Source organism: Crotalus tigris, unplaced genomic scaffold, assembly GCF_016545835.1.
Source record: "Crotalus tigris isolate CLP2741 ecotype Arizona unplaced genomic scaffold, ASM1654583v1 scf7180000020579.960993, whole genome shotgun sequence".
In the NCBI taxonomy this organism is placed as follows: Eukaryota; Metazoa; Chordata; class Lepidosauria; order Squamata; family Viperidae; genus Crotalus; species Crotalus tigris.
In genome coordinates, this window is record NW_024098088.1 from 691,991 (window position 1) to 719,597 (window position 27,607).

A 27,607-nucleotide genomic window follows, 5' to 3' on the forward strand; every position below is an offset into this window, starting at 1 on the left:
TAGAGGATTGCATGTGCCTCAACACATACTCCCACTCCCCCAAAAATAAGCATAAGACAAATTTAGTAACTTTGTGAGGAAGACAATGTTATATGTTAGGTCAAACATTTGCTAAAGAAGAAGAAAACCAATAGCATTGCTTGTATGAAAATAGAAAGCCAGAAGAGCTTTGCCTGTTTGCCCACTGGGTGCAACCTATGAGCTTATGCCTGGATATAGTGAACTCCTGACTCTCAGAGAGAAAGTCTGGTCTCTTGAAAGCAAGGTGATGTAGTTAGAGATATTCCCAGATGGGAGAATATTATTTGAAAGATGGGGAAGATTATGATGTACGAGGAATCCATTCCGTAGAAGTTAAGAGGGGATAAGGAAGAAGACTTTGGATTGTGAGCAATTAAAAGATTAGAAACACAAAGAGATGTGGCTGATATGTAGACTTCATAATGATTTGCCTGTATGGTGGAAAGGTTGCAGACATAGTAGGGCTATAGAGATAAACTGAAATATTGTGCTGGAGATGAAACAATCATTGTGCTACATCTTGGAGCCAACAACAGTGGAAATGTAGCTGGCTACATCTGAAAGCCAATGTAGGCTGCTACTTAATAAACTGAAATCCAGAACCACCATGGTAGCATTCTGGAAAAGGCTACCTGCCTGCTCTATGTTCATGACCAGCTAGACAGACATAGTTCAATAGTCTCAATGTGTGGATAAGACAATAGTGTCAGAAGAAGTGAAGTCAGACTTGGGATCTGTCTAAATCTCTGCCCAAGAAATAAACTCCAATTGAACCAAAATAAAGTAGCAAATTGATTCTTGGGGACGCCTGGGGGGTGGGAGACTGAACAGTATCCAATTTGGAATTCAGAAAATATTGTCAAGATTAGGGCCAGTATTAGAAGTGGATTAATAAGAAGGTGTGAGGTTTTTTTAAATGCCAAGCAAAATGGTTCAGGCAAACAACATGAAATAAGACAGAGCACATCAATTCTTCTGTGGTAACAAACTGTGGGAAGGTATTGTATGATATATCAAAGAGGTATAAGTTTATACACTAGAAAACATTAGAAGACTATATCCCTTCACAACAGGCAATCGACATCTGATCACAAATATAAATTAAGTCAAAGAATATAACCTACCCGATTTAAAAAAAATATGGTGATTTTGAGGTACAGAAAGGAGGGGGGAACTGTAATAAGGGAAGGGATAGAACAGTTCAGTTATCCTCAAAGGATTCAGTTTTTGAGATACATAATGACAATATCTTAGAACACTTGGTCTTGGAATGACCAGGAGACAGGTGCCCCAAGATTTAATCCTAGGTAGTCACTGTGATCTAGTGCAAGATGTTAAAAATTGTGACTACAAAAGGAAAACTCAAAAATGGGGATTTCAGTGGAAAAAAAGACTGAAAAGAAAAGGCAATAAAGAGGTATCTCTCCATGATGCTTCAGAGCATAATAATCGAGGCTTAGGCAAAATGTATATTTCACAATATAAGAAAGAAATAACCAAGCCTAAGAAAAGACCAGCATGACTTTCTAGCAATGTCAAGGCAATTGTGAAAGTGAAGAAGGTTCCAGTGATGACAACAAAGCAGCACAAATTTTGACAGAAAAAAATAAGAAATTATCATCCTGCCCTCAGGTTAATAAAAGGGAGACAATAAGAAATTATTTAAGTACTTATATTTGAAGCAGAAAACAGCCAGGAAAGAGTAAAAGTGATTGTCAAGGAGGATATGAAGATTGCTCAGGAGCTGACTGAATTATTTACATCTGTCTTTCTTAGAGAAGATATAGCTGAGAGATTTTCTTAGAGAGACAGATAATAACAACAATACCCTAGGACACGGGTATCAAACTTGATCGTGTCACATATCATGACATTTTTGCCTTTGTGGAACTGGGGTGGGTGTGGCCTGCCCATGATGTATCTGGCCCACGGGCCGCCAGTTTGACACCCCTGCTCTAGAACATCTTGACAGGATATATCAATAGTTCCTGATGTCGGAGTAGGAAGGGAGGAGAGAAAGAGGAGGGAAGTGGGAGAGGGGAAGAGAGTAGGAAGGGAGGAGAGAAAGGAGGGAAGTAGGGAAGGTTTTAAGAAAGGGTGGACGCAGCCTGGGGAGAATGGGTAGGCGGTACCAATGGTTATGAATTTATTTTATTCTAAAATTGTATTTTTTATGATGTATAAATGGAAAAAATAAAAAACTTTTAATTAAAAAAAAATAGTTCCTGATGTCACCACTCAGCTCAAGACTTCAGATGTAAAACTAGTAACTTGCTCTTTATATCAGATTCAGTGCCAAAGGGGTGGAAGGTAACCAACATGATACCATTTTTTTAAAAAGTGAATTTAGGGGAAATCTAGGAAAGTATAGGGTGCTCAGTTTAACATTTGCTTGGGGGGAAATTGTACATTCAATTGTAAAAAAAATACTAAGCATATAGAGGAATATATGTGTGGATTTCACAATGATAAATCCTGCCTTACCAATCTTCTGGAGTTTTTCTTTAACAATATAAGCAAGCACATGGATAGAGATGACCCTGTCAACACTGTATACTTGGACTTTGAAAGTACTTAGACAACAAAGGTTCTTGAGATTATGGGATAAGAGGATCAGGTTTTTTTATGGATTGCTGACTAGTTTTGAAAAAGCAGAAAGCAAAGAATTGGAATAAAGAATATCAACGAGGGTCTTTCAAGGATATTTCTAAAAATTGATGCTTTTTAATTTGTTCATAAATTATCTTGATTTACGAGTAAGTATTCAGCTGTCTAAATCTGCAGATTACACCAAACTACTCAAAAGTGGTGAAAACTAGAAGGGGGAGGGGGGACATTAAATTGGAAGAATGATCAACCAAATGCAAATAAAGTTCACTTTAAGTACATCTAAAGTGACATGCATCAGGGCAAAAAACATATACAATAGTGAGTAAAAATAACACTTTCTGTAACTAGCCAGGACAAAAATATATTGGGCTCATTATGGATAGCTGAATGATAGTTATGAAAAAGGGATATTCCATCCTAGGTACCATTGAGAAAGAGATTGAAAACAAACCTGCCAACATTGAAATGTTGTCATTAAAAAATCCATGATATGTCCAAACCTAATATTGTGTACTTGTGAAAATATAATAGTACTGGAAAAAATACAATGAAAATTGTCAGGGATCTTGAAAACCTCCTTTATAAGAAAAGAGGGACAAAACTGAGATCTATAAATTCAAGTATGGCATGAATAAAATAGTAAGGAACTTTCACTGGCCTCACAATACAATAGGGCCAGAAGTCATCCAATGGAATTGAAAGGAGATTTAAGAGAAATGAAATGTCCTTCATATATATACACTGCTCAAAAAAATAAAGGGAACACAAACGTATAGGATCCTATACATTTGTGTTCCCTTTATTTTTTTGAGTTGATCACCAAGTTGATGATAGCATGCCTCCCATACCAGCTGCAAAAAACAAGTGTATGTTTCTATTTCTTGCTTGCAAGTATGTCCAAGACATCTGGTGGGTCCTTCAAGTAACAAATACTGGACTACGATCACCTTGATTACCTACCTTTTGCCTAGGACTTCTAGTGCTATGTTACGTGGTTGTAAAAATTCAGACCATATCAAAGAGCTGTTTGCATGTATTTGTTGCTATCTAAAGGTCATCCAGATTTTGGTAGGACAGACAGGGTAGCCCCAATGACTTCTTGTCTATTGAAGAGTTGCAGAGAAGGGAGCATTTCATTCCAAGGCTTACCACATCAGACAGCAATCACTGCAATTTACACATTTCTTCTCTGTCAACTAATTCCAGTGCTGTGTTGTCCCCGGTTGCCTTAATGGTAGCAGACACCTTCCAGAGGAAACTGTCAAATTGTACTTTGATAGGAAGTCCTGGGAATGTTTAAATTCATCTTTGAAGTTTCCAGATGAGATTGACAATCCAGAAAGAATATGAATGTCTATTTTCTTACTATGAGTAATATATTTGGTTTAACTTAAATAATGCTTCAGGAAAACTGGCTGATCCAAACACTTGAATTTTGCAGTGAAAAATAAAGTATCTATGTGGTACCCTTTCAATATTATCCTAGCCAGGTAAAAGCTGCTTTGATGTATCTCTTTCCTGTCATTTAGTGCTAATTTGGATTTTTGCAGCCCAGATTAGGTATACTTAAGGTGGATTACAATCAGAAAAGTTTTCAGCATTTCCTATGGTCCTACAGAAAATGCCAATCAAGTTAGAGAAAACTAAAATAAATTGGACTTTGCCAACCTGAATGGATTGTCGCAGAAGTGATTTAGTGAATAATAAAGGGTTCCAGTATTTACATTCAACGTGGAAAAACATTTATGGCCAGTGTCATTGATTTATTGTGTGCAAGTTTAGACTAGAAAACTGATTTATGGTATTTTAAAATACTGATTGTTCCACCCAATGTAGCATTCTTTAAGACTTCAGCATAAAGGCACTTACCTATTTACATTTTGGGGAAAAATAAATATTTATGGCCAGTGTCATATATTTCTACAGTAAACATTTGTTACAGATATCTGATATATGGTCTTTGAAAATACTTATTATTTTCTTCCAAAACAGCTTTGCAAAAAGATATAGCATGAGAGAATCCTGCATAAAAGAAGATAACATAACATACATCCTTTTTTATTTATGGTCTTCATTCAGTCCATCAGTCCATTTTAGACACATTCTACATTTTATGTACATTTTATCCTGCAGAAAGTGGAAAAAATGGTAACATCACCCTCATACAAATCCAGATTAGTTATGCATAGGAAACTTCTGTAGATTAACCTTCCTTCCTTCCTTCCTTCCTTCCTTCCTTCCTTCCTTCCTTCCTTCCTTCCTTCCTTCCTTCCTTCCCTCCCTCCCTCCCTCCCCTCACTCTCTTTCCACTTGCTATTGATATGTTTAAAATATAACTATTGTATGTGTTTCATGTTGATCAGTGATTATGACCCATAATAAGTTGTAAGATTTCTGAATTCAAAAGCTATGAAGTAGTTTTACCTTTTATATTAGCTGAATTTTTGTCACACAGTACCTTTCTAAGATTCATAACATTAATGAGGTATTACTTTTAATGGAAGGAATGTCAGAAATGACCATAACCTGCTCTAAATCAAGAGACAAGCCTGAAATAAACCAGGTTTTTCCTTGTGTCAGATGGTTTAAAATGGAAAGCTGAAAATACATAAATTAAGAGTGAAAGGTTCAGTTTCTCTAGCAAGGGGGCAAAATCCTTTCCTATCCGTGGAAAGAGAAACATAGTCTAAAGGCCCATTTAACTTTGTATAAATAATTTATATAAATGCATATGTGTGTATACAGTTACAAATCTGATAAATGTATAAATCACTTTATATTATTTTTGTCAGGGTGTATTTATATACATTTGGGGGGCATGAAGAGGTTGTAGTAAATCCTTCAGCAGAGTTCCTACCCAATGATTATATACTACTAGTGCATTGTGTTCTGTTATTAATTACAATGTTTGAACACTTGTTACTCACTTAAATAACAGTCAGTGCATAAGTGTTTGTGTAAATATTCATAATTGGGGAACAAAACCATTCATTTCAAGTGTATCCCACAGCCAAAGGTTTTCAGGGTATTGTGGCAACAAACCATGTAATTAAACAGAGATAGCAGGGAATGTTCAAAATGTACTAGTCAGGACAGGAATCAAGCCATGACTGCCTGCACAGTTTTCATTAAAGCATTACACAGATGCATAAGCTTTGCCTGCTATTCTTGTTACAAACATTTTCCTGCTGCCTGAGCTTCAGTGTAATGACTGAGAAGAAGGTCTCCTTGAACCCAGCTGTTAACTAAATGGCTCATTATGGCAAGTCAGACATATTGCCCTTTTATGTTGCGGTGGGATTTTAGCCTTCTGCTTCTAACTTTCTTCTGAGGCCACCCAGCTGAGAACCAGTATGCAAGCTTGATTGAGTAAGTAGACTGGGCATGTGCTAGGAGGAGTAAACCACAGAGATTGTGGAATGGCTAGCTCAAAAATGATTGACACATTCATCAACAAATACAAATAGTTATAAGCAAAATAACAAAGCTTGCTGTTGCTAATGCCCATTGGAGCTATGCTAAGTGGCATTTCTAGTTCAGCAGTGCATGCTCTCAGACCTTTCCATTCCAACAACCAGCTATGGCTAACAGCACATTGACTTGTCTACTCTTTGCTACTTTAACCAGGGCCACCCAGCATCAGAAGTTCAGCAAAGGTAGGTAGTGTATTTAGAAAATAAAACTGAGTGGCCACTGATCCTCCTGATTCTATCACTCTTCTTTTATCAAAAGTTTGGCCAGATGTTCCCCATCAGAACTGTCTACTGTATCCTGGAATGTGGGATTTCTTATAAACATTTCTTTCCTGCACAAGACTTTTCAGGCATGTACTAACAGAACTCTAGAAATATTAGTTCTGCACGCCTCTTTGGATGGTTGGCAATGAATGGTCATGGTGGCAGAGGAAGGGTGGCCTGGCTTGTTGCTTGCACATGCCATGATATTCCTAGACAATACAAAACAGAATGAATATAATTTGTTGCCATGAGACATCCGTCTTAGCAGTATGTTAGATTGCCTTTTATTCACATTCTCATATTTCTTCAGATCATGTGCTTTGGCATTTGGTGTGGCAATTGAGAAAATAGGGCTACATCTGAGAGGCCAGATCTAATCCAGGATCTTCCCCTACTTTCACTGCTCCAAATATGAAGTGCAAAAAGATAATTGCAAGTTCCTTAATAATTTAGGTTCCTTAAGGGTTGTGGTTTTGTTTTGGTTTTTTGGCCAAATTGGCCATATCATTCTAAAACCAGTAGTGATCCAGTTAGGCTTCACTCACCCATCCCCACTTGTTAAAAAAATGAACATGGGTGGATCTGGAGGCACGGACAGCATATTTAAAACTATGCAAACCTGGAACTGGAGCTGTGCTTTTCAACAAGGCATTATGCTACATAGCAACATGACAGAAGCACCCAAACAAAGGAGACATGGAATAAGACATGAATAGAGATGGGCTAAACTATCTCTCTGAAGCTGTCTAAAGTGGTAATTGAAGGGAATCCTTGCAAATGGTAGAAAGACTGGATCTTTCCTTCTTAAATCCTAGCAATTAAGAACTTATCTACATCTCATCTGCTTAATTTGGATCTTTCAATATGTTGCTGAATGCTTTTTCCTGTTTTCATAGCATAACTTGTGTTTTTAATCCAAAAAATGAACTCTAAAAATAAGATCTGTCCACTTTAGTATCATTGTCCACCTTTATGAATTCAAAATTCAGAGAATGTGCATCACATTTTTCACAGTGCATCTTATTGATCCTTCAGCATCTGATAAATGTCCACATTTAGCTACAGACTGATCATAATCAAAAAATTTTTTTCATAATAGTCCATCATAGAAAAAAACTGTAAATTTCTGAATTGGCTGTCAAGACATCACCCGGTTTAATTTCTTCCTGATGGAAGTTTTTATTTTAAAGAAACATCATTCAATAGTGGTACTCATAGACTATATAGCTATCTTTCTTTTTGATAATCAAGTAAGACTAATGAGAACATTGTAGAAAAAGGAAAAATAAGATTTTGGTAAAATTAATATAATTATTGCATCTTCGCTGAATAACGCTGGGTTGGTTAGCTTTGACTGTTTAGCCATTTGAATTTTGTAAACATTTTTTTCTGGGCTACTTACTCCCAAATCAATCTTGGCCTCTGTGAAAAAAAGAACTTTTGTATACATCTATGCATTATAATAAATGCATTTATTCATTTATTTATGTTTTAAATATATACTCACATGCTCCTGGCAAAGCCAGTTTACATGAAACAATAATATGCTACTTAAAAACAAATGCACCTACCAATAAATAATAAAAACCAATCACATCACAATTAAAAATAGCATTTGTGTAAACATAAATGAGCTTCTGTAAGGAAATGCCAGTTTCTAAAATCAGGTTTTCAGGTGACTTAAAAAGAAGTTAAAACTATGAGAAGGGAAATTCACAGCATTAGAGCCACTGCAGAGAAGTTCTTGCCTGAATATGTTCCAACTAGGCTTCCTTCCTTAGTGGGTCTTTCAAAGGATGGTCAATTGTTGAGTGAAATTGCCAGTTAGTAATATAAAAGGAAAATTTTTCCTTTAGACAGGCAGGTCCTGAATTGTGAAGGGATTTATATGTTAGAACAAGCGCGCTGAATTTGACTCAGAAAAATTATGACAAAGTGGGTGGTATATGTTTAAAAACAAAACGAAGCTCAATTAGATCCCATTGTTTGCGTAATCTGTTTAATGGTTGCTTATAATTACCAAACAGCATTTTCATCACCGTGAAGGTATGAGAGCTCTCAAAAGTCTTCTAGGTTGCTTGAGCACTCTTCAGATGACATCAATTACACCAAACCACATTTCATCTAACCTCATCCTGAGGGTCGTAAGTCCGTAAGTCAACAATTTAAACTGACATTAGCACAGAAAAAGTCTGTCACAATGATGAAGATATTGTATTTCTACCAATATGAATCAGGTCTTGAGTGCGAAGTACTTCAAATAACACTGATTAGCGGCACTGTATATTGGAAGATACCTACCACAAAGTTTGAATCAGATTAAAGTGAAGATCACTTTCAAGATATTTACTTCAAGGTGCACACCGCTTTAACCATCTCCCTTTCTTCTCCAGAAATCTGTAATTCTGAGAAAGTTCAAAGATTTCTAATAAAAAAAAGCCTCAACATTCTCTTCAAATTACAGCTTGTAGAATTTGATTCTGGCAGAAACCATGACATTTAAAATAATAAAAAAAACCAAAAATAAAACAAATAAAAGAGATTTCAAACAGGAATTGGACAGCCATTTGTCTGCGATAGTCTGATGTTTCCTGCCCTGAACATGAGAACGAGAAGTCCCCTCCTCCACCAACTATATTTCTAGGATGAAACACACTGGGATCTAATTCAGGCTGTAGAAACAATGGTCTGACAGTGAGCAATGACTAACACATAGTGAAGCAACAGAAGGAATTTCTCTGTCAATCAAAGTTTCATAGTTAATAGAGGACATGATGAAAGTGATTTCTGCATAAAATGGAAAAAGTGGTCAGAAAAAAGTTTTCCTCCTCTCTCAAAATATTTGACCCAAAAGTACCTTACACTTCTCACTGCTAAACTATGGAACTCATTTCATAGCAAAATTTTAAAATGGATTTAGATAAGATAGGTGATTTAGGCCTGAGCTACAAAACCCTGAATGAACACTGGATGGCAGAAGACACAATTTTCTGAATCATTTTGCTGACATCTATTGATCATCCAGATTTTTACAGTCCAGATCTGATAACTATAATGTAGGTTTAACTACCAAACCTGGAGAAACTCTCAAACTATCATAATGCTAGGTTTATAATAGCCATAATATGAGAGGTAGAATATTTGTTGGAATATACTTTTTCACTTATTTACTTTTTGTGGTTATTTCACATAGTTTGCCATCATGGTTACACAATGCATGATTAAAATGGTTTTCTGTGATACAAAATAGTGTTTCCTACCTCAAGATGGATGGTAGATTAAAAAAAAAAAATTCTCAGAATATCAAAGGAAAAAAATCTAGAATATGGAGAAAGATAAAGAACAAGCATTCCATTTCTACATGAATATTGGATCATCTCCACCTTTATGAATTATTGGCCAATAGAGTTATTAAATCAATGTCTTATCTAATGTTCAAATAGTTTCATGATTGATGCAAAAGCTATTACATTCTTAAACAGAACAAAATATCTTTTCATGTTGCAACTGTATAGCTTGGTTTCCACATAATCTCTTGTTTATTTTGAAGTCTCAATCACTGTATTTAATACTGATTGCCATTATCTGTTGTACTATAATATAGTTGGCTCGCTGTGTTATCTGGGCAAATTATAAACCACTAAACAGGCAAACAAGGGGAGTACTTCTAACGTCGCTATTTTAGAAGCACTTGAAGTCATTAGTATGTGGTTAGGGTGCGTGTATGGGGTGTTTTCAGTAATTAAAAAAATAATTATACAGTTGGGTGAATATGTATCCTCAAGGATAACTTGTGTGCGCTGAACAGCCAGTGGCACTTGCATCTGACTCTAATTCTTCTTGCTCTTCGTAGATTCAGTTCTTGCAAATCATGTGCTAACATGCAATCCATTTCAGTATCTGTTTACACACCTTTGAAAAGATAAAAAAGTAGGAAATGAAGCAATGAAATCATACATGCAGAGGCACAAAAATAAAATTCTAGTTTTCTAAACTTATTTCCCCCTGCTGATCAGTGATTGATCTATCAATAAATATATTTGTATATTATTCTTTCTTTCTCAGAAATAATCAGTGTGCATCAGATGGCCATTTCCTTTTGATAAATTTAAAAGAAATGTTATTTTATGATAGCATGGATTAATAATTTTATTTTCTTTATACTTTAGAAATACTAGAGTTATGAGTTCTCATATATGTACCTTTCATAAGTGTGAAGCGGTATATAGAGCTAAGTGCTATTGCTATTAAAAGTGTGAGGAGAAAGAATAGGGCCAAAAAGGGCAGTGCAAAGGATACCTGCTTATGGACTGAAGAAAAATATGTTAATATAGTGATGAAGAATTTTACCTTTATGGGTAAATTTCAGATATTCCAGGCTATAAAGAAGCTATTTACACAATCTATTTAAAACTAGAATTGCTAGATAGGTACTGTAAAAATCCAGATGACCTCTAGATGGCAGCAAGAATTAATTTTCTGTATCTCTTTTCCTCCAGCTAGAAGTCATTTGAGTTTTTTAATAAGTTATGGTTAAGCTATATTTTAGACACCTCATTCCCAATATCATCTGGAGTACACAATCTTCATATTTAGATAGGGCTACTAGATCTAGGCTGCAAAAACTAGATCACTAGATAACAGGAAAGGAATATTGAAATTTATTTTAAACTAATTCTGCATTTGATGATCATTCTGATTTTTGCAGCCAGATATAGTAACCCTAGGTTTACCTGTTTTAGGGACACAATATTTTCTGGTATCATATTGTTCCCATCTAGAACAGGGGTCCCCAATCCCCGGTCCGTGGGCCAGTACCACAGCGCAGCATGCCAACAACCGGTCCACACAAACAAGTAAAGCCCCATCTGCGAGATGCAGGCAGCACACAAAACCACACATCCTCCGGTCTGAGAAAAACCTCTCTCTGTGGAACTGGTCCCTGGTGCCCCAAAGGTTGGGGACCTCTAATCTAGAACTCATTCGAATTTATACAGCAAAAATCTAGTACCCTTTGCAAATTAAATTGCTCCCAATCACTTGATTTATGCCATATATAGGAACATTTTGTATGGGATTATTGTTTCAGTATATTTGGGTTCACAACCTACAGTTTGATCATTCTAAACTATTCTGGGTGGCACAGTACCTTAAGCAGTAGATCAGGGGTTCTCAACCTTGGCAACTTTAAGACTTGTGGACTTCAACTCCCAGAATTCCTCAGCCAGCTAAGCTTTGCTGGCTGAGGAATTCTGGGAGTTGAAGTCCACAAGTCTTAAAGTTGCCAAGGTTGAGAACCCCTGCAGTAGATCCTTCTTCTATATTCCTTGGTCAAATTTTATTGATAAAAATAGGGAAGGCATATCCAGATGATAGCTCTAAACATTTGTATTATGTGACTCAGCCAATGTAGTCTTGGATGTCTGAGCGTTTTATTACTGTTATTGACAAATGCGTCCTTCCTCATCTTTGAACTTAAATATTTTAACAATATAGTTGATAGACAAGGCTGAAAATATATATTTGATCTGGAAGGGAATGGATTTCTAAAAAGGGAGCACAGGCCTGAGGATAGATATTGCTCTCACCCTTCTCAACCATAAAAATGAATGAAATTGCAGTCATGTCAATCAGCACAAATGGCTATAATCCAGCATTTGTGTGGATCGTTTGCTTTTCCTCCAAAAATTTTTAAATGAGGGCAGGGAGACCATTATGAATGTTATCAGATTTGGAATTTGCATACCCATTATAAACATATGGTGGATTTTAAACAGAAATACTGTAGGCTTGGTGTATAGAATATGCATATTAATATTTGGAATACGGTGCATAATGAATCAAGCTACTACTTAACCCTACTACATGATTTGGATTATGCATTTAAAATTCAGGAGCTGAAATTTCCAAACTAAACTTTACATATGCCCAAGGGTTTTGACATGCTTGAAAGATTTTTAAAACATTTCCTTTTCTTAGATCAGCAAACTGCCATCTGTTTTTGAAAATACCTTCAGCTTGCTGTGTCAAATTGATGGGTGAGGGACTGCTGTTTGACAAACACAAGCCCATATTCCGAGCACAGAATACTTCATACAGTTGTCTGGATTTCAGCATGGCTAGGGAAGCAGTACTACGGGTAGTAAATGCCTTCCTCTGGGGCAACATCCAAGATCTTCAATAAAGGTCAACAGTCAAGCAAGCACAAACATTTGCCCCTTAGCCCAGACTTCTTTCAGATTGCTGGCCAGTCAATCAGGTTTGATGTTTATAATTGACTCCAAAGGAACCTGTATAGATAAATCTGCATCATTATGCTGGAACCAGATCCCACTGGCTTGAAACAGCCAATAGTATATTTTCTGGAATTTTTTAGGCCTGTTGAAAGTAGAGCTAAGCCACTATGCCTAGGGAGCTCTTCCATAGCTAGCTAGCTAGATGACAGCAACGAAGCTGGCAGAGACAGCTCTTAATATTTACCAGCACATCATTGCAATCTATATTAGGAGACTCAGACCATACTTATACTTACTTACAGATAAATGCATCTCAAAGACTCTTTTCCATCTCTTCAGGTCAGCACTGATTCCTGGTAACTGTCTGGACTAGTCCTTGCAGTTTTCCTGGCAAGGTTTTTGGGAAGTGGTTTGCCACTATCACCATCTTCCTAAGAGAGATGGAATTTACTCAGTTGGCTTCCTGCCTAAGGTGGGACTCTAGTTTCTAAGCTAGTGCCTTAATCAGAAGCTGGATGTTGAAGAAAAATGCTACTACTTAAAATAATAATAAACGATTGCTTACTAAATATTAACAGCAGACAACTTATTCAGAACAGAATTGTTGGAAGCTATCACTGCATCTTACATTATAGTCTAAAGCAGGGGTAGGCAACCTTGGCTCTTTTATGAGTCATGGACTTCAACTCCCAGAATTCCTGAGCCAGCCATGCTGGGTCAGTAATTCTGGGAGTTGAAGTCCATGAGTCATAAAAGAGCCAAGGTTGCCTACCCCTGGTCTAAAGGGTTCTCCTGTGTTATAGAACTCAACAGTAATATTTATTAGATGAATGTTTGCCTCTGTTTGAAGAAAGAGGGAGAGATAACCAACAGATAAGCAATTGAGCTGGCCTTAATTGCATTTTTCTTATTGTCATCTGACTTTAGTTTGATTATTGGTATACTGTATACTGAAAAATGTGAAATGACAGCTTTAGTTCTTTAGTTGGTGTTAGCCTCCATCTGCATCAAGTGCTTCTCAAGAACCTTGGATGTCATAAAGTATCATCATATTATTATTAATTTTAGGGTGCTTTCATTTATTGCTTACGTGGAGTAAAGCAACTGCCTTATCCACTCCAGTAAGAGAAAAAATATGGGATCGATAGAATAAGTAATAAGCAAAGAAATGGTCTGAATACTATTACATTACTTAATCCAACATGATAGTATTAAAATGTGTACTGCTGATAGATGACTTTTAGTTCTGTGTAGCTATCCTGTACCACCACTTCTTTTTTGCAAAAAAAAAAAAAAAGCTCTCACATTCTTTTTTGGTATAATGTGGTATAAGATCTGAGAATTGTTTAAGTGCATTCTCTCTGTGTTGCCTCCCTTCCCCCATGCTTTTCAGCACAATTAGTAAAGTGCAAATACTAATAAATATTTGCAAAACAAGATGGGTGGGTATTAAACATCTGACAGCCATTATATATGTCATGCTTGACTTATAGTAGTATGGTATGTGATAAAAAATACAAAGGGGGTGCAAATTGGGGGCCTTAATTGATAGCATAGACAAAATAATGAAAGAGCCTGTTGAAACATAGTATATTCTCACTCCAGAAAAACAAATATTAAGTATTTACAAATGTTGTTAATGCATGTCTTTGCAACATGAAGATACTTGCAGATATCTATGTTCTTGCATGTAAGGAATGACAGACCTAAGTGCTGGCAATAGTATAGAAAGGCATGAGGTCTTGGGTATCTATGGAAGAAATGTTCCTTGGCAACAGCCCAACCTACTTCATCAGATGAATAATATGATCTCACACATAGTAACACACTTGTTATTAAAGTGTTCCTAAAGCACTTTAGACAAAGTGTGGACTGTTACAGTGGGAGCTAAAACACATGAGTAAGCTAGATGAGAACTAAATCAATACTAATTGCATGCATTTCTTGATTACATGGAATTAAACAGTAGTGTGCTTTATATTCATTGTTTCAGGACAAAAAATGTCCTACATTTTTAATTGTCTGTTCTAGGACAATACCTCAACCGAACGTTCAACAGAATACAGCATCCATTCTACAACACAAATGTTTAGGTCAAATTTATTCCCAACTTAGAGCATTAGCTGTTCCCTATGCTGTCTGAAGAACCATCCCATTTTCCATAATGCCAGAGGATTAGTCAGCAGCTCAGTAGCAGACATGGCAATTTTGATCAAAGGTTTTCAGGCAGGTCCCAAGAGGATGCATGAACATTCAACATGCTCCCTCATTGCCAGAGAAAACAGCCAAGTCAGACACTCCATACAACGTGGAACCCTCTTTCTCTGGAGTTCCATTAACAACTACTAATAAAATTCAGATCGACTTTAAAATGTTTTTCTTTGGGTTTGACTAACTATATTCAAAGCTACTTTGGGAAGAAGAGTTTTAGCATATTAATAATATTTTAAAACAATATACTTTTTGGATTTCAAATCGCTCATAGTTGATAACTGCAAGGGATAAAAATAAATAATTTGAAGGTCTGAGGTTCTAACTAAGACCCCTAGATTGTGCTCAGCATTTTTGCTTCCCAACTATTCTCTGAAGGAATATTTCTCTTCCCTCTTAATTCAGAAGTGTAGGCCACTACTGGTAATGAACTAACTCCAGAACTCATTCTGCAGTCTCCCTTTGCCAATTATCTGCTATGAAAATTCATTAAATAGAGGGCAAGATGGGAATCCAGGTGGTGGGTGGGTGGTGAAGAAGGTATTGGGGTGGGGGAAAATGTACTTTACCATTCTCCATTTGCTCACTTGCTGTGTTGCCACACATTTATTGAATCCACATGCCAATATCTGGCATTGGACACTGCCATATTAGATCAATTCAAATTAATTTTATGAAAAGTTTAAACGATCTTTTAAAAGTCTCATATGCCTCGCTGACATAAGCAATTGGAATTTGCCAAATAATTCGGCAATGTATTGTAGTTTATTGTGTTTTATCTTCATCTGAAAATTTGGAATCATTTGAAATTCTGGCATCGTTGTTTTAAAAACATTATAGAAGAGGGCTCACAGCAGTATATGTACTTGTTTGTCTCTTTGCTTGGAGAAGAGGGCAAGGAAAGGCAGGAATGATCAGGGACAGAGACATGCAGTACAAGTTTAGGGAAGTCCAAGTACATGGACTTGTGAATAAGATGTTTACAGTTTGCTTGAGTGTATTTTTTTCCCTAAGTCTAGTTAGCTGAGCAAGAAACCCAGAGAATTAAGTGAGCATTTTCATTCTGTATATTTTGACAAATCATATTGTCCTAGTCAGGCTATCTGGTATGAAATCAAAAAGTTAATTCCTACTGAGTTAGTGGTCTTACACTCCACAGTTATTTTTCCAAAGAAATGAGGTGAAGGTGTAGAGTGGCTGAAAAGTATAAGGTGCTCTAATACAAAGGGTGTGTTTGTGTGTCAATCTATTCTTCAAAGAACCCGAAGGCAGAACAAAAAGCAATGAATTGAAAGTAATCGAGAAGAGAAGCAACCTAGAACTAAGGAAAAATTTCCTGACAGTTAGAACAATTAATCAGTGGAACAACTTGCCTCCAGAAGTTGTGGGTGCTCCAACACTGGAGGTTTTTAAGAAGAGATTGGACAGCCATTTGTCTGAAATGGTATAGGGTTTTCTTCTTGAGCAGGGGATTGGACTAGAAGACCTCCAAGGTGCATTCCCAACTCTATTATTCTGTTAAAGCTCACTACCAAGCTGACAAGTCACAGAATGTGCCTTCCATACACTAATTGATTACAGCATTCAACCATGCCCTCTATTGTCTATGTGGTTGATGAGAAAAATGTTTGATGTTATTCATGGATTAGTACAGTACTTTCTTGTGAAAGAGTTCACTGAGATGTTAGGCAGGGTGGTGGTAGAGTTTCACTGAGCATGTAAGTAAACAGAACCTGACACAATCTCTGTGAGGTTCAAAATTAAGCTTTATAAATTTAGACTGATACTTATGTTTGTGGGTTTATCTGCATAATCACTTTGCCATGCTTTCTTCCCATTCCAGAGCTGAAAAATCACATGGAGATAGGCCAAGCTTTACCCACAATATGTCTTTAATAAGCCACTCCAGATCATTTGTTTAAGATGAGAGACCATACACATTTCATAAATAAATAGGCATCAGGAATGGGGCCATGCTCATATAGATCTTTCACACACACTGTAATGGCAACGATTGGCAATTGTCCTTGACTAAAATTTGAAAATCACCAACCATAAGAAAACCTTCCTCCAGTCACCAGACAGAATGTACCAGGGTGGTGTTTTCAAGGTTCAGCCACCACACCCAATATATTTTTTTTTATTTGTGTTTCCCCCAAATAACAGTCAACCTATCAGCCAGACCACCACTAGATGGCTGCAAAGAATTTATTTGTCATAATTGCTGTGTAGTAATTCCCTGGATTTATGCGGGTGCTGTATAAATGATCTTGGTGGTAGAGTTCAAGAAAATGATTTTGGTCTGTGCAAGATGTGTTTTTCGCATTGAGTACACTTGGATATTTCTGCATCATTTTTCCGATGATTATTGACTAGTTGGCCTGTCAACCACTAGTAAATAGGAAAATGTTGAACTTTTTGTTCCTCTTGACTGCCAAATAGTGGTCATCCAGATCTTGCAGCCAAAATGCAGACATTGGATAAGTGTTGTAGAAAAGCTGAAGTCTAAGAAATCTCTTTGCTGATTCTTGTGTCAAATCAGTGTGCATAAAGCTCTGCATATCCAAAAGGATAGGAGAAGAGGAATAAATGACGATATATTGAAGCCAGATCTATACTAGATGATATTCTAAATGGAGTGAAGAGAGGAAGCAAAGATTTGGGAATTCCCCAAGAAGGGTAACCTAGAACAAGAATTCCCCACTGCACAGGCTACAGTAGTAGAAGGTTGAGTCCTTTCAATTACATATATTAAACTGGGAATGGGCAAGCCAATTTCAGAGTTGACAATGAATCAACTACTCCAGGGGAGCCAGAGCTCCATTCTGTTCATCAACTAAAACAATATTGTAGAACAGGCATTGAACCCAGAAACCAGATAGCTGATTTTCAAGGCCAACTGGAGCTGGTCATCATCTTTTACCATGTCTTCTCTTCAATGCACCATGGATTTTCCAGATGGGAGATCTTCCATTTTTCTAGATCAAACATGATTTCATGCTGGATCATGCTGGACTGGCTTCTGCCACTTTGGCAGTAGACTATATATGAGAACAAAGCTCTGTTGGAGGACAGGTCTTCAGAAAATATTAAATGGCGTATTTTTATCTACATGTACCCTCCTAGGCTGTGTAGCTAAGCCCTATGTGCTGTTGTTTATCAAAATAAGAAAACAGTGGCTATGGCAGCTATCAAAGTTTGTAAACTCTTTCCAGAATTTTATAAGATCTTTTTGGGGAGAATTAATAGCTTCCAAGTGTTTTCTGTAATCAGATAAAAGTCTTTCTACATTTGTTCTGGATTCTATGTCTACCTTTCTTTACTAAACTCATCAGAGGAAGATTTGGTTGTCCCACAACACCAAAGCATAATACAGCCATCCCCTATCCTTAATGATTGGCAAAATATTATTTTCTTTAGTACTTAGGCCTTGTTTCTCCAGATGTATCCTATGTAGTTGTGGCCCAACAGTTTAATTTTTGTTTCATTTTTCCAAAGTAGTTTGATCCCAAATAGTTCAGGTATCTTGTGGTTTTCTTTTGCACAATTTAGAGAATGGTTTTTGTGGTGAGGTTTCCTTCTGACAACTCTCCCATGCAGATCATTGTATAAGCAACACTATTGTGTGGAGCTGTGGATACCTACTCCAGTGTCAGGTAAAGTTTTCAGGACATTGCTTATAGTAATGTGTAGGTTCTGTTTTGCAAGTATTTTCAGCTTGGGGTAATTTTACCAGTGATTTTTCTTGATTCTCAAGCTGTTCCATAATTAATGAAAAAAATAAACCTAGAAAGAGGTTGGTTATTTCAACAAGACAGTAATCTTTCAAATCCGCTTCTAGAAAAAATGGAAAAGGTTTTGGAACAGCTTCCATAGTTTATAGACTTGAAAATCACATGGGGGGATTCAATGCATATAAGAATATTTCTGAGCTAGAATTGTTCTGCAAGGAACAGTAGGGAAAATGCCAAAAGTAAAAATATTTTGGCCGGCTATGGAAAATATTGGAAGTTGTTATTTCTGCCAAAAGAAGTGTTACAAAGTATTGACTGAAAGAATATCCAAACATCTGCATCTGTCATATCCATTTATTTAGAATCTGTAAACAACTGTTCAGAAGTAGTGAGCATGCATTCAAATTAGTTGAAAGCAGTTGTGCTTAATTTTGTATAATATAAAAGTAGTATCAGCTTCTATTCACCCAGGGTACCCTGGAACACACAGTCTGAGTAGAGTAGACATGTCAAACACAAGGCCCGGGGGGCAGATGCGGCCCGCAAAGTGGTTTCATGTGGCCCGTGAAGCCATCCTGTAAACAGTGAGGGAACGGCCCCCACTGCCTTGGCCCTAGCCCAGATCGGCCGGGAGCCAATGTACAATTTTGTGGTGGCCATCTATGCTGAAATGCATTCAGTCTTAGCTCCACAAGGCCATCTGGAAACAGCGAGGAACCCCTCCTGCATAGGCCCCGCCCCCTGGGTGCATGCTGGGGAGGTGCATGCTTAATTCCTTTGTGAGGAATTAAGAAATGCACCATCGCCTGGAAGTTGCCAGCAAATGGCCCTTGCCTACTTCACATATCCGGATTGATGGGCTCCGGCGGAGGGGTTTCAGAAGGCAGTGAGGCTACCCCAGTGGACCACGTCTTGGCACTTGCCCCGGTCCCACCCCCTTCTGCCAGAGACCCTCAGATCTCTCCCACTCCTGTCCAGGCCCCCACAGGCATCCTTGAATCGAATGATGTAAAGCTGGCCATGCCCACCCAATAGGCCACACCTACCCAGTAGGCCACACCCACTCTGGCCACACCCACCTGCCTCCCTGAGGGCAACCGCAATGCTGATACGGCCCTCAATGAAATTGAGTTTGACACTCCTGGAGTAGAGGTATCTCAACTTTGGTATATAACTAGAGATTATTAGCTACTTTGAATGTTCTATAATTAGAAAGGAAAATTAAACAAAGAATGATTTTTTAAAAAATTAAAAAATAACAAAAACATTGTGTCATTGCACTGTAATTCCACGAACAACAAACAACGAGATTCATTATGCTCAGCCTTGATTTGTTTCAGGCATAGTTGGCTAAACAAGTCTCAATGGCTTGATTTGCGCACATAATGCTTAGCTCAAATCACGGTTTATACAGGCTGTGGTTTATTTACATGTTAAACTGAGTTCTACCTAAGTATACTGTATCTGCAGGGCTGTTTTCTCACCCAGTATAAATTCAACTTATGCAAAACTAAGAGGAATCTATTAATAGATTTTTTTTGCCATGAATTAAGAGGGATAAAGACCTATATGATGGAACTTCTTGCCCTCTAAAATTTGAACAGTTTCAACTTTATTAGATTCCTAGAAATTACTAAAATGCGGAGTTGTTTAACATAACTTTTGACTTATAATGACACTGTCTACTTTTGTTTATTATTGGGATTGGTGTAAAAGTGGTCATTGTAAAAAAGAGTCTTGTCTGAAGATAATGCTTGAAAATTTTATAAAATCTGATTGACCTATAGGTAGAATCTGTATGCAGCTAATGTCCCTCAATGTTTTTGTTTGTTTGCAGATCAGGTGTAATATAGCATTATTGGCTCTTCTCTTTATAATATCTTTTTTCCATTTAAAATGATGTAATATTACTTTTATTTCTGCAGAATTAGTTCATATAATTTCAAACTCCAAACTGAGATTTTCCTGCAAAAGACAATAATTTTCTGGTTTTTTTCCAATTACTCCAAGTGTATCACAGATGCTTGGTAACCTTTCCAAACATACTGTTAACACTTGTCATACAAATAGAGAATAATTAATTATCATGCCTAAAGTGTGACATTTTCTCCACAAAGGCCTTGGGACTTCTAGGCAAACATTTTTAACTTGTTCCTAGCAGGATACTCCAATCAAGAGCATCTGCTGTAGATAGCTATTTTAAATGACAGCATTTGATACATGATATTAAAAAATAAAACTGGGAAACACTGTTGTATAGTGATTAGAATACAGTAGTATTTCAGCTGATTTCAAACACTGCAAGAAGCCATGATGCAATTTGTTTGGTTTTGGATCCTGCCTTTGGGGTTTGTGAACTGTGGCTTATGTCTTAAGTATGTTGAGTGAATCCAACTAACTCTGATTTATTCAACACACCACTATTAAACAAATCATGGGTCAATCTAATTTCTAAACCAGGCTGTAGTTCATTATCTGTGATAATCCAGAGTTTCCAACCTTTGTGACCAAATATGAATTCCTAGTGCTGACAGTCCCTCCGCATCCTCCATGCTAGTATAGTCCTATGGGAACCAGATCCTAAATAAAACTTCAGGTTGGGTTATCCATGTTCTAATAGTGGATGGGTTTATTATGTATCCTCCCCAATGCAATGCCTTCCTAATGTGTTTGATTGCAACTCATGGAAATTTTGCCAGTGAACATTCTGTGCTGAGTTGCAATTCAGGGAGTTGCTGTCCCAATCCATCTTGAAAGTATCAGATCATAGAAAGATGAATAAATGTCTAGCTTTTTCCAACTGTTTTGAAAAGTAAACAACTGATACTATATCTTTGTCATTCATGCTTTTTTTTAAAAAAAATGTATTTGTTTTCAATTTATTTTCCATTTCTTTTTTCTTCTCTTGAACAGTTCCACCAAGTGAAAAGAGTGATGACCATCCTTTTCCTTACTATGGTTATTTCATACTTGAGTTGCATGAAAGCTGCCCCCATGAAGGAAGTTAGTATCAGAGGACAAGGCAGCTTGGCTTATCCTGGTCTTCGGACACAGGGAAATCTGGAGGGCCTCAGTGGGCCCAATGATGCCACCAGAGGATTAACATCTTTGGCAGACACTTTTGAACATGTCATTGAGGAGCTCCTGGATGAACAGCAGGTCATTCAGCCCAGCAAGGAAAACAAGGATGCAGACTTGTACTCATCACGAGTGATGCTAAGCAGTCAAGTGCCTTTGGAGCCTCCTCTGCTTTTCCTGCTTGAGGAGTATAAAAACTACTTGGATGCTGCAAACATGTCCATGAGGGTCCGGCGCCATTCTGACCCTGCTCGCCGTGGGGAGCTGAGCGTGTGTGACAGTACTAGTGAGTGGGTGACAGCAGCTGAAAAAAAGACTGCAGTAGACATGTCCGGAGCAACGGTTACAGTCCTGGAAAAAGTCCCAGTGCCCAAAGGCCAACTGAAGCAATATTTTTATGAGACCAAGTGCAGCGCGAAGGGTTATGCAAAAGAAGGCTGTAGGGGCATAGACAAAAGGTACTGGAATTCCCAGTGCCGAACTACTCAGTCTTACGTCCGCGCTCTCACCATGGATAACAAAAAGAGAGTTGGATGGCGCTTTATAAGAATAGACACTTCCTGTGTTTGTACACTGACCATAAAAAGGGGAAGATAGTGGATTCATGTTGGATAGATTATATTGAGACAAAAATTATCTATTTGTATATATACATAACAGGGTAAATTATTCAGTAAGAAAGAAAATAATTTTATGGACTGCATGTATAAAGGAAGTTTATACAGTACCGTGGTTCCACAATCTATTTATTGAACATGTCCATTACCTAAAAGGGAACAAAAGGAAAAAAAATCCATTTGTGCACAACTTTAAAAACAAACAAAATTGCATTACATTCCTCTAACATTGTGATTTGTTGCCGTTGCCAAGAATTGAAAACTTAAAAAAAAATTAAAAAAATAAAATTGCATGCTGCTTCAATTGTGAATTGATGATAAACTGTCCTCTTTCTGAAAAAAAAATTGAACCAAAACATTCCGTTTACATTTTAGACAGTAAGTATCTTTTTTCCTGTTAGTATTATATCTGTTAACTGCTTTTAAATTCTGGTAGCGTTGGAATTAAAATAATGTCAAGGTGCTGTTGTCATAGTTTTCCTGTTGACGTTTTTTTTTTTTTTTAAGTTTAAAATTCCCACATGGTTTGAAAATAGGAGAGACCCTTCTCCCTGCCATTGACATATATATTCTGGAGAAACAAATTCGGGGTTTTTTTTTGTTTGTTTGTTTGTTTCTTTTTTGTATGTTGTGAAGGTGTTTGCAATATCAAATCAGACTACTGAAAAAAAAAAATAAAGAAGAGGCAACTAAAAAAAGTCAATGCTGATCTTCTGCCCAGTGCTCTTTTCTAATCTACACTACAAGCTACCCTTCCATTTTGGTTACAGACCATGGGGATTCCTTGAATTTTGCTTGTAACAGCCTTTTCCATCCTTCAGCTATGTGGAGAGTGCATGTCTCAGAATCCCCACTTAAAGCTGCATACCCAGCACATACGGAGGTCACTAGGTTGACAAGTGCTGGCTTCTAAAACATTGTTTCATGTTCGGGTTGCGTATGGGGTCTTCTTATCTTGGGAAGCAAAAGCATCATAGTCTCTTTCAGATGTAATTCTTTTCCCTCTCCCAAGGTGTTGAAAACAAACATTATATTTCAATCAAACATGGAAGAACCACACATTGATACGCATCCATTATACTTGATGCTAGATATTCTCAAGCTTTAATAGATACATCTATTGATGGGGATGGAGAATCATATCCCCATAGGAGAGTCACTGGCCATACAGCCAGGTTATATCAAGACAACTAATTTATTGTGATTGGAAAACCAATATTGTTAAATAACATTATTAAATCCCAAGGAAAAATAATCTGAACATCTGATCATATTGGTGCAAAAATGGCTAACATGCCATTATTATTGTAATTATAGCACTGTACAGCACTTACTGAGGGTTTATAGCTAATTGGCTTCTGTTCGCAATGGCAGGTGTAGTAATCTCAACCGAATAGCACCCATGGAAACTCAGTGAAACTGTAAAGGAGATCCATGAAATATAATATACATAGTAAAGCCTGATCTTCTTAAAATAAAAGTAATGTCTAGAATATTTTCATTTTCAAGTATCGGCTTTCTGTACTATGAAACAATTCAGGCTGCAAGGAGTGGCTCTGGAATCAGAAAGTCAGAGCCTTCTACCTCAAAACCTAACTACCTGTTGCTTTTAAATATGGCTATATGCATCTATGTCTTTCTAAAGGGTAGCACAAAATAGCCTTAACTCCTATAGGGAGCTTTGATTTAAAATCCCTAAACGATGGGATACAAACCTGGCATCGGTTGTATGCACTTTAATTATAGCTGATTTCAGTGGGATGCACATGCAAGAAGCTGACCACAGAATTAAAGCCTTAGGCCATGGATAATGATAAACAAATCCAACACAACCCAGAACACAAATAGTCAATTAGTCTAATATATACAAGTATTTTTATTCTTGCAAGAAGTTTGAAGAAGTGCATTTTTTCCTAAGAGCATTTCTCATATGATCCATGTAATAACAATGTTATTTAGTATCTAGCATTATTTCATAGCAACAAGGCACGCTTTCCAGGATTATTTGTTTTGCTACAAATAAATATTTGTAACATATAAATAGGTGAAGAAAGTTTGGACTGTACCACTTCAGACTGCAGATAGAATACCTCCCTCTCCATTTCTGAAGGACAACCTGCTTAGAAAGTCAACAAGAAGGCTAAACAAAAGCCCTACTCTTTGATTAGTAGTTTCCTGGGAGGAGGAGCTAGAGAAGCCTAATTCAGTCTTTAATACAGTTTAGGCATAGATTGGGGGGGGGGTAAGTGTTTGAGTGAATGAGGCTAGCAAAAACTAAGAAAATATTTCTTGACCAAAATCTGTGTTTTTTAAAGATTAAGATCTCAGAATATGTCTTACTTAAAGTATCTGTAACTTAGGTAGCAGCTACTGTAATTCCACTATTGGAATTGTTACTTTAATCATGGAAACTAGTCATCCCATATCATTAATATGCAAGTGTAGAGTTATCAAGAAGAAAATGTGGACATAGAAAAAATCTAAATATATATTCTTAAAAAAAACTAAAATAGCGAAGCTTTTTACTGGCTTCTAATATTTGAAAAATAGGATTGATTCTGATTAAACTGTACATGCTGTCCTTAGACATGAGTTTAGTATTAAAGTAAACCAATGCTGTTGATCAATGACACTAAGCAGTAAATACCATTTCATTATTCAACAATATCTGCCTAAAGTCAGGCAACCAAATGGTTGTTAAAGCAAAACAGATAGAAAATTATCCTTTGTAAGGAAAGATGTAGCTGGAGCTAACTCACATTGTCCAGCCTATGACCATCCCTTTCTTTAACCTGTTCCTTTAGACCTATAATAATAATACCATCTTCTTATTATGAAATGGAAAAGAATATCTGTTGTAAAAATCCCTATTAAATAAATAAAAAGATTGCATAAAACCATTCCATATAAGAAGGTCTTTTTTGTTCACACAATTGAGAGCAGAAATAGAAAGGAAGCCTTGTAATCTCTGAGATATTTCCATATCCTGATTTTCTTAATCTATTAGCTTAAATTTTCTTTCTCTGTGTCACTCTTACATAACTTTCTTAACTACAGTACACAGATTCAACAATCATCATATTCATAAAAAAACAATTTGTTTCCCTCCAACCCTGCCACCTGAATAGGGATTTCTGAAATAAGCCATCCAAATTCCCTTAAATGATGAGCAACAACTGTAGTCTGCAGTCTAAAAGAGTTAAACATAATCAAAATTGCATATAAAATATGCTCTATTAGTGTGACCTGTGAAAGGGGGAATATAGAACATATTTATTTATTAGTTAAATTTATATGCTACCCATCTTGCTATCCACAGTGGTTTTGGATAGGCATAATCTTACTCTGAACTGAAAATGTTGCTATTTCATTTTAATTTTTAACAGTAAAAAGAAATGAATTAACCAAGATGCAATTAGAAATACCGGTATCTAGAATTAGTTAGTATTAAAGAAATATCTCCCTGATGGCTATGAAATAATAATAGAAACAATAGCAGCAACTTTTCTGAGTATAAGATGCCAACCAAGACATTGGGGATAGACAATGAGACACATAATGGTATAAGCTTATAAACTTTCCAGTTAAAGTCTAACCTCCTCTAGTTGCTGTAGGGTTCCCATTTTATCCAACAAGAAGGATGAGGCTTGAGGATCACAGAATGGGAATGTAATATGAAGGTGCATTTCATATAACTAACAGTAGTAAACATAGACTGATAACTGCATTTGAAATGTGCAAATAGTCACAGATCTTTACTAGGATACAGAAACATTAAAGAAATTTGCTATGCAACAAATTGCCATTTCATGAATTATTTTCCTAAACATTGCAATTATTTTTAAGCTCTCCCCCCCCCTCTGCATGCCCGGCCCCATCACTATTTTTAACACCCATTAGTTAGTCTAGGCCAGACCTACTATTGCAAAATACACTACAACAGACTTGGCAGTTTTAGTGGAACTGAGATTTCAAAAATGTCAGTCAGTTGACGTTTTGCTGTGTTTTGTCTGTGGCGGAAATATTTCATTGTCATTGGCCCTATTGTTTTGTTTTGAAAAAAATTGGAAATGTAAGTTAATGTTTGTGGCCTTGTTCTCTCTTATTCTCCATGTATAACAGATATTTATTGTATATTTATATAATTTTATGGGACTTTTTTGGAAAAAATGAATCTGGCATTAAACCTTACAAGATCTGCATCACATTGTAAATATAATTAAGCTATATTTAAATGTACTGATTAACATATAATATATGTTTAAATATAGATGTTTATGTTTTTAAATATCATATATATATATATATATATATATATATATATATATATATATATATATATATACACATATACATACATATATATGTAGAAAAAATACCCTTGGCTTTTTGGGGACCATGTGACTTTTCTCTAATTGTAAACCAAACATGAGTTTTACAAAGAATATGTGTGTTCTTTTTTCCCGAAACAAAATCTACTTTTATTTTAACAATAAAATCTTTTTGGTAAGGCAGCTAGGCAGCTGTTTCATATTTGGACAAATTGGCAATGGGAGGGTATTTCAAGAGGTTGAAAGGAAAGGAAATAAAAGAATAATTCCCAGAATTAAGCCTTTTTATTTAGCTGAAAACAATAAAGACTAAGCAAGTTTGAATCGGACCCAGTAGCTTTTATTCACCTTTAAAATACATTAATGGCTAAACGTACATTTATAACTTTCAAGTCAAATAATTAAATCACAGAACAAATGAATTTTGTGCAGATGCCATAATTCAATGTGTGCAGCACACATGCAATGTCTTGAAGGTGCACATGCTACTTTGTACAATTAAGGATGATTCTATTTCTTTCAGAAATGATACTGCATGTGTAATCTATTCTTTATTGTACAAAGCAGTGCCTAGAACTTAGGCAAAAGGAACAATAATTAGCAGACAAATCAGAAACTTATTTTATCAAAATAGAACATTACAGAAAAATATATAGATTTCTTCTGGAGCTCTATCATTTCAAAATGCAGAATCATCTCTTTAAAAGTTTCTCCTACATCTAAAACTGTCTATAAAAAGTAACATGATAGAAACAATGACATGGACCTAGATTTAGGCCATATCCCCACTAGCATTTTACCGTATTTTCATGGTATCATTTCATCATCTTTAAAATGATATAAAGTCCGTCCTCATTATTGTTAGTTGAGCAATACAAAAGGAAGCTATGATAATCTCGGATAAACGTGCAGAGGTCTAAAATTGATCTATTGAACCCAAGGGAGTTAAATCATTAATGAGTCCCATTTATTTTAGATAGATTACTCTATGACAGTATTTCTCAGCTTTGGCAAACAGTAAGATGTTTGGAG

At 36.4% G+C, this 27,607-nt stretch overlaps 1 protein-coding gene across 6 annotated transcripts in view; it reads left to right on the plus strand.

Moving 5' to 3' along the window:
* Positions 1–26,440, plus strand: part of BDNF (brain derived neurotrophic factor) — an 80,222-nt gene extending 53,782 nt beyond the window's left edge. For 5 of the 6 annotated variants that reach the window (XM_039367113.1, XM_039367112.1, XM_039367117.1 and 2 more), the window contains one exon: positions 21,463–26,440. In XM_039367113.1, coding sequence (XP_039223047.1) covers positions 21,463–22,224 — 762 coding nt within the window. In that variant the 3' untranslated portion in view covers positions 22,225–26,440. Of the gene's footprint in view, positions 1–6,037; positions 6,288–21,462 lie in introns of those variants that run through there. The other variant, XM_039367115.1, reaches the window with a different exon arrangement.
* Positions 26,441–27,607: the final 1,167 nt, after the last annotated feature.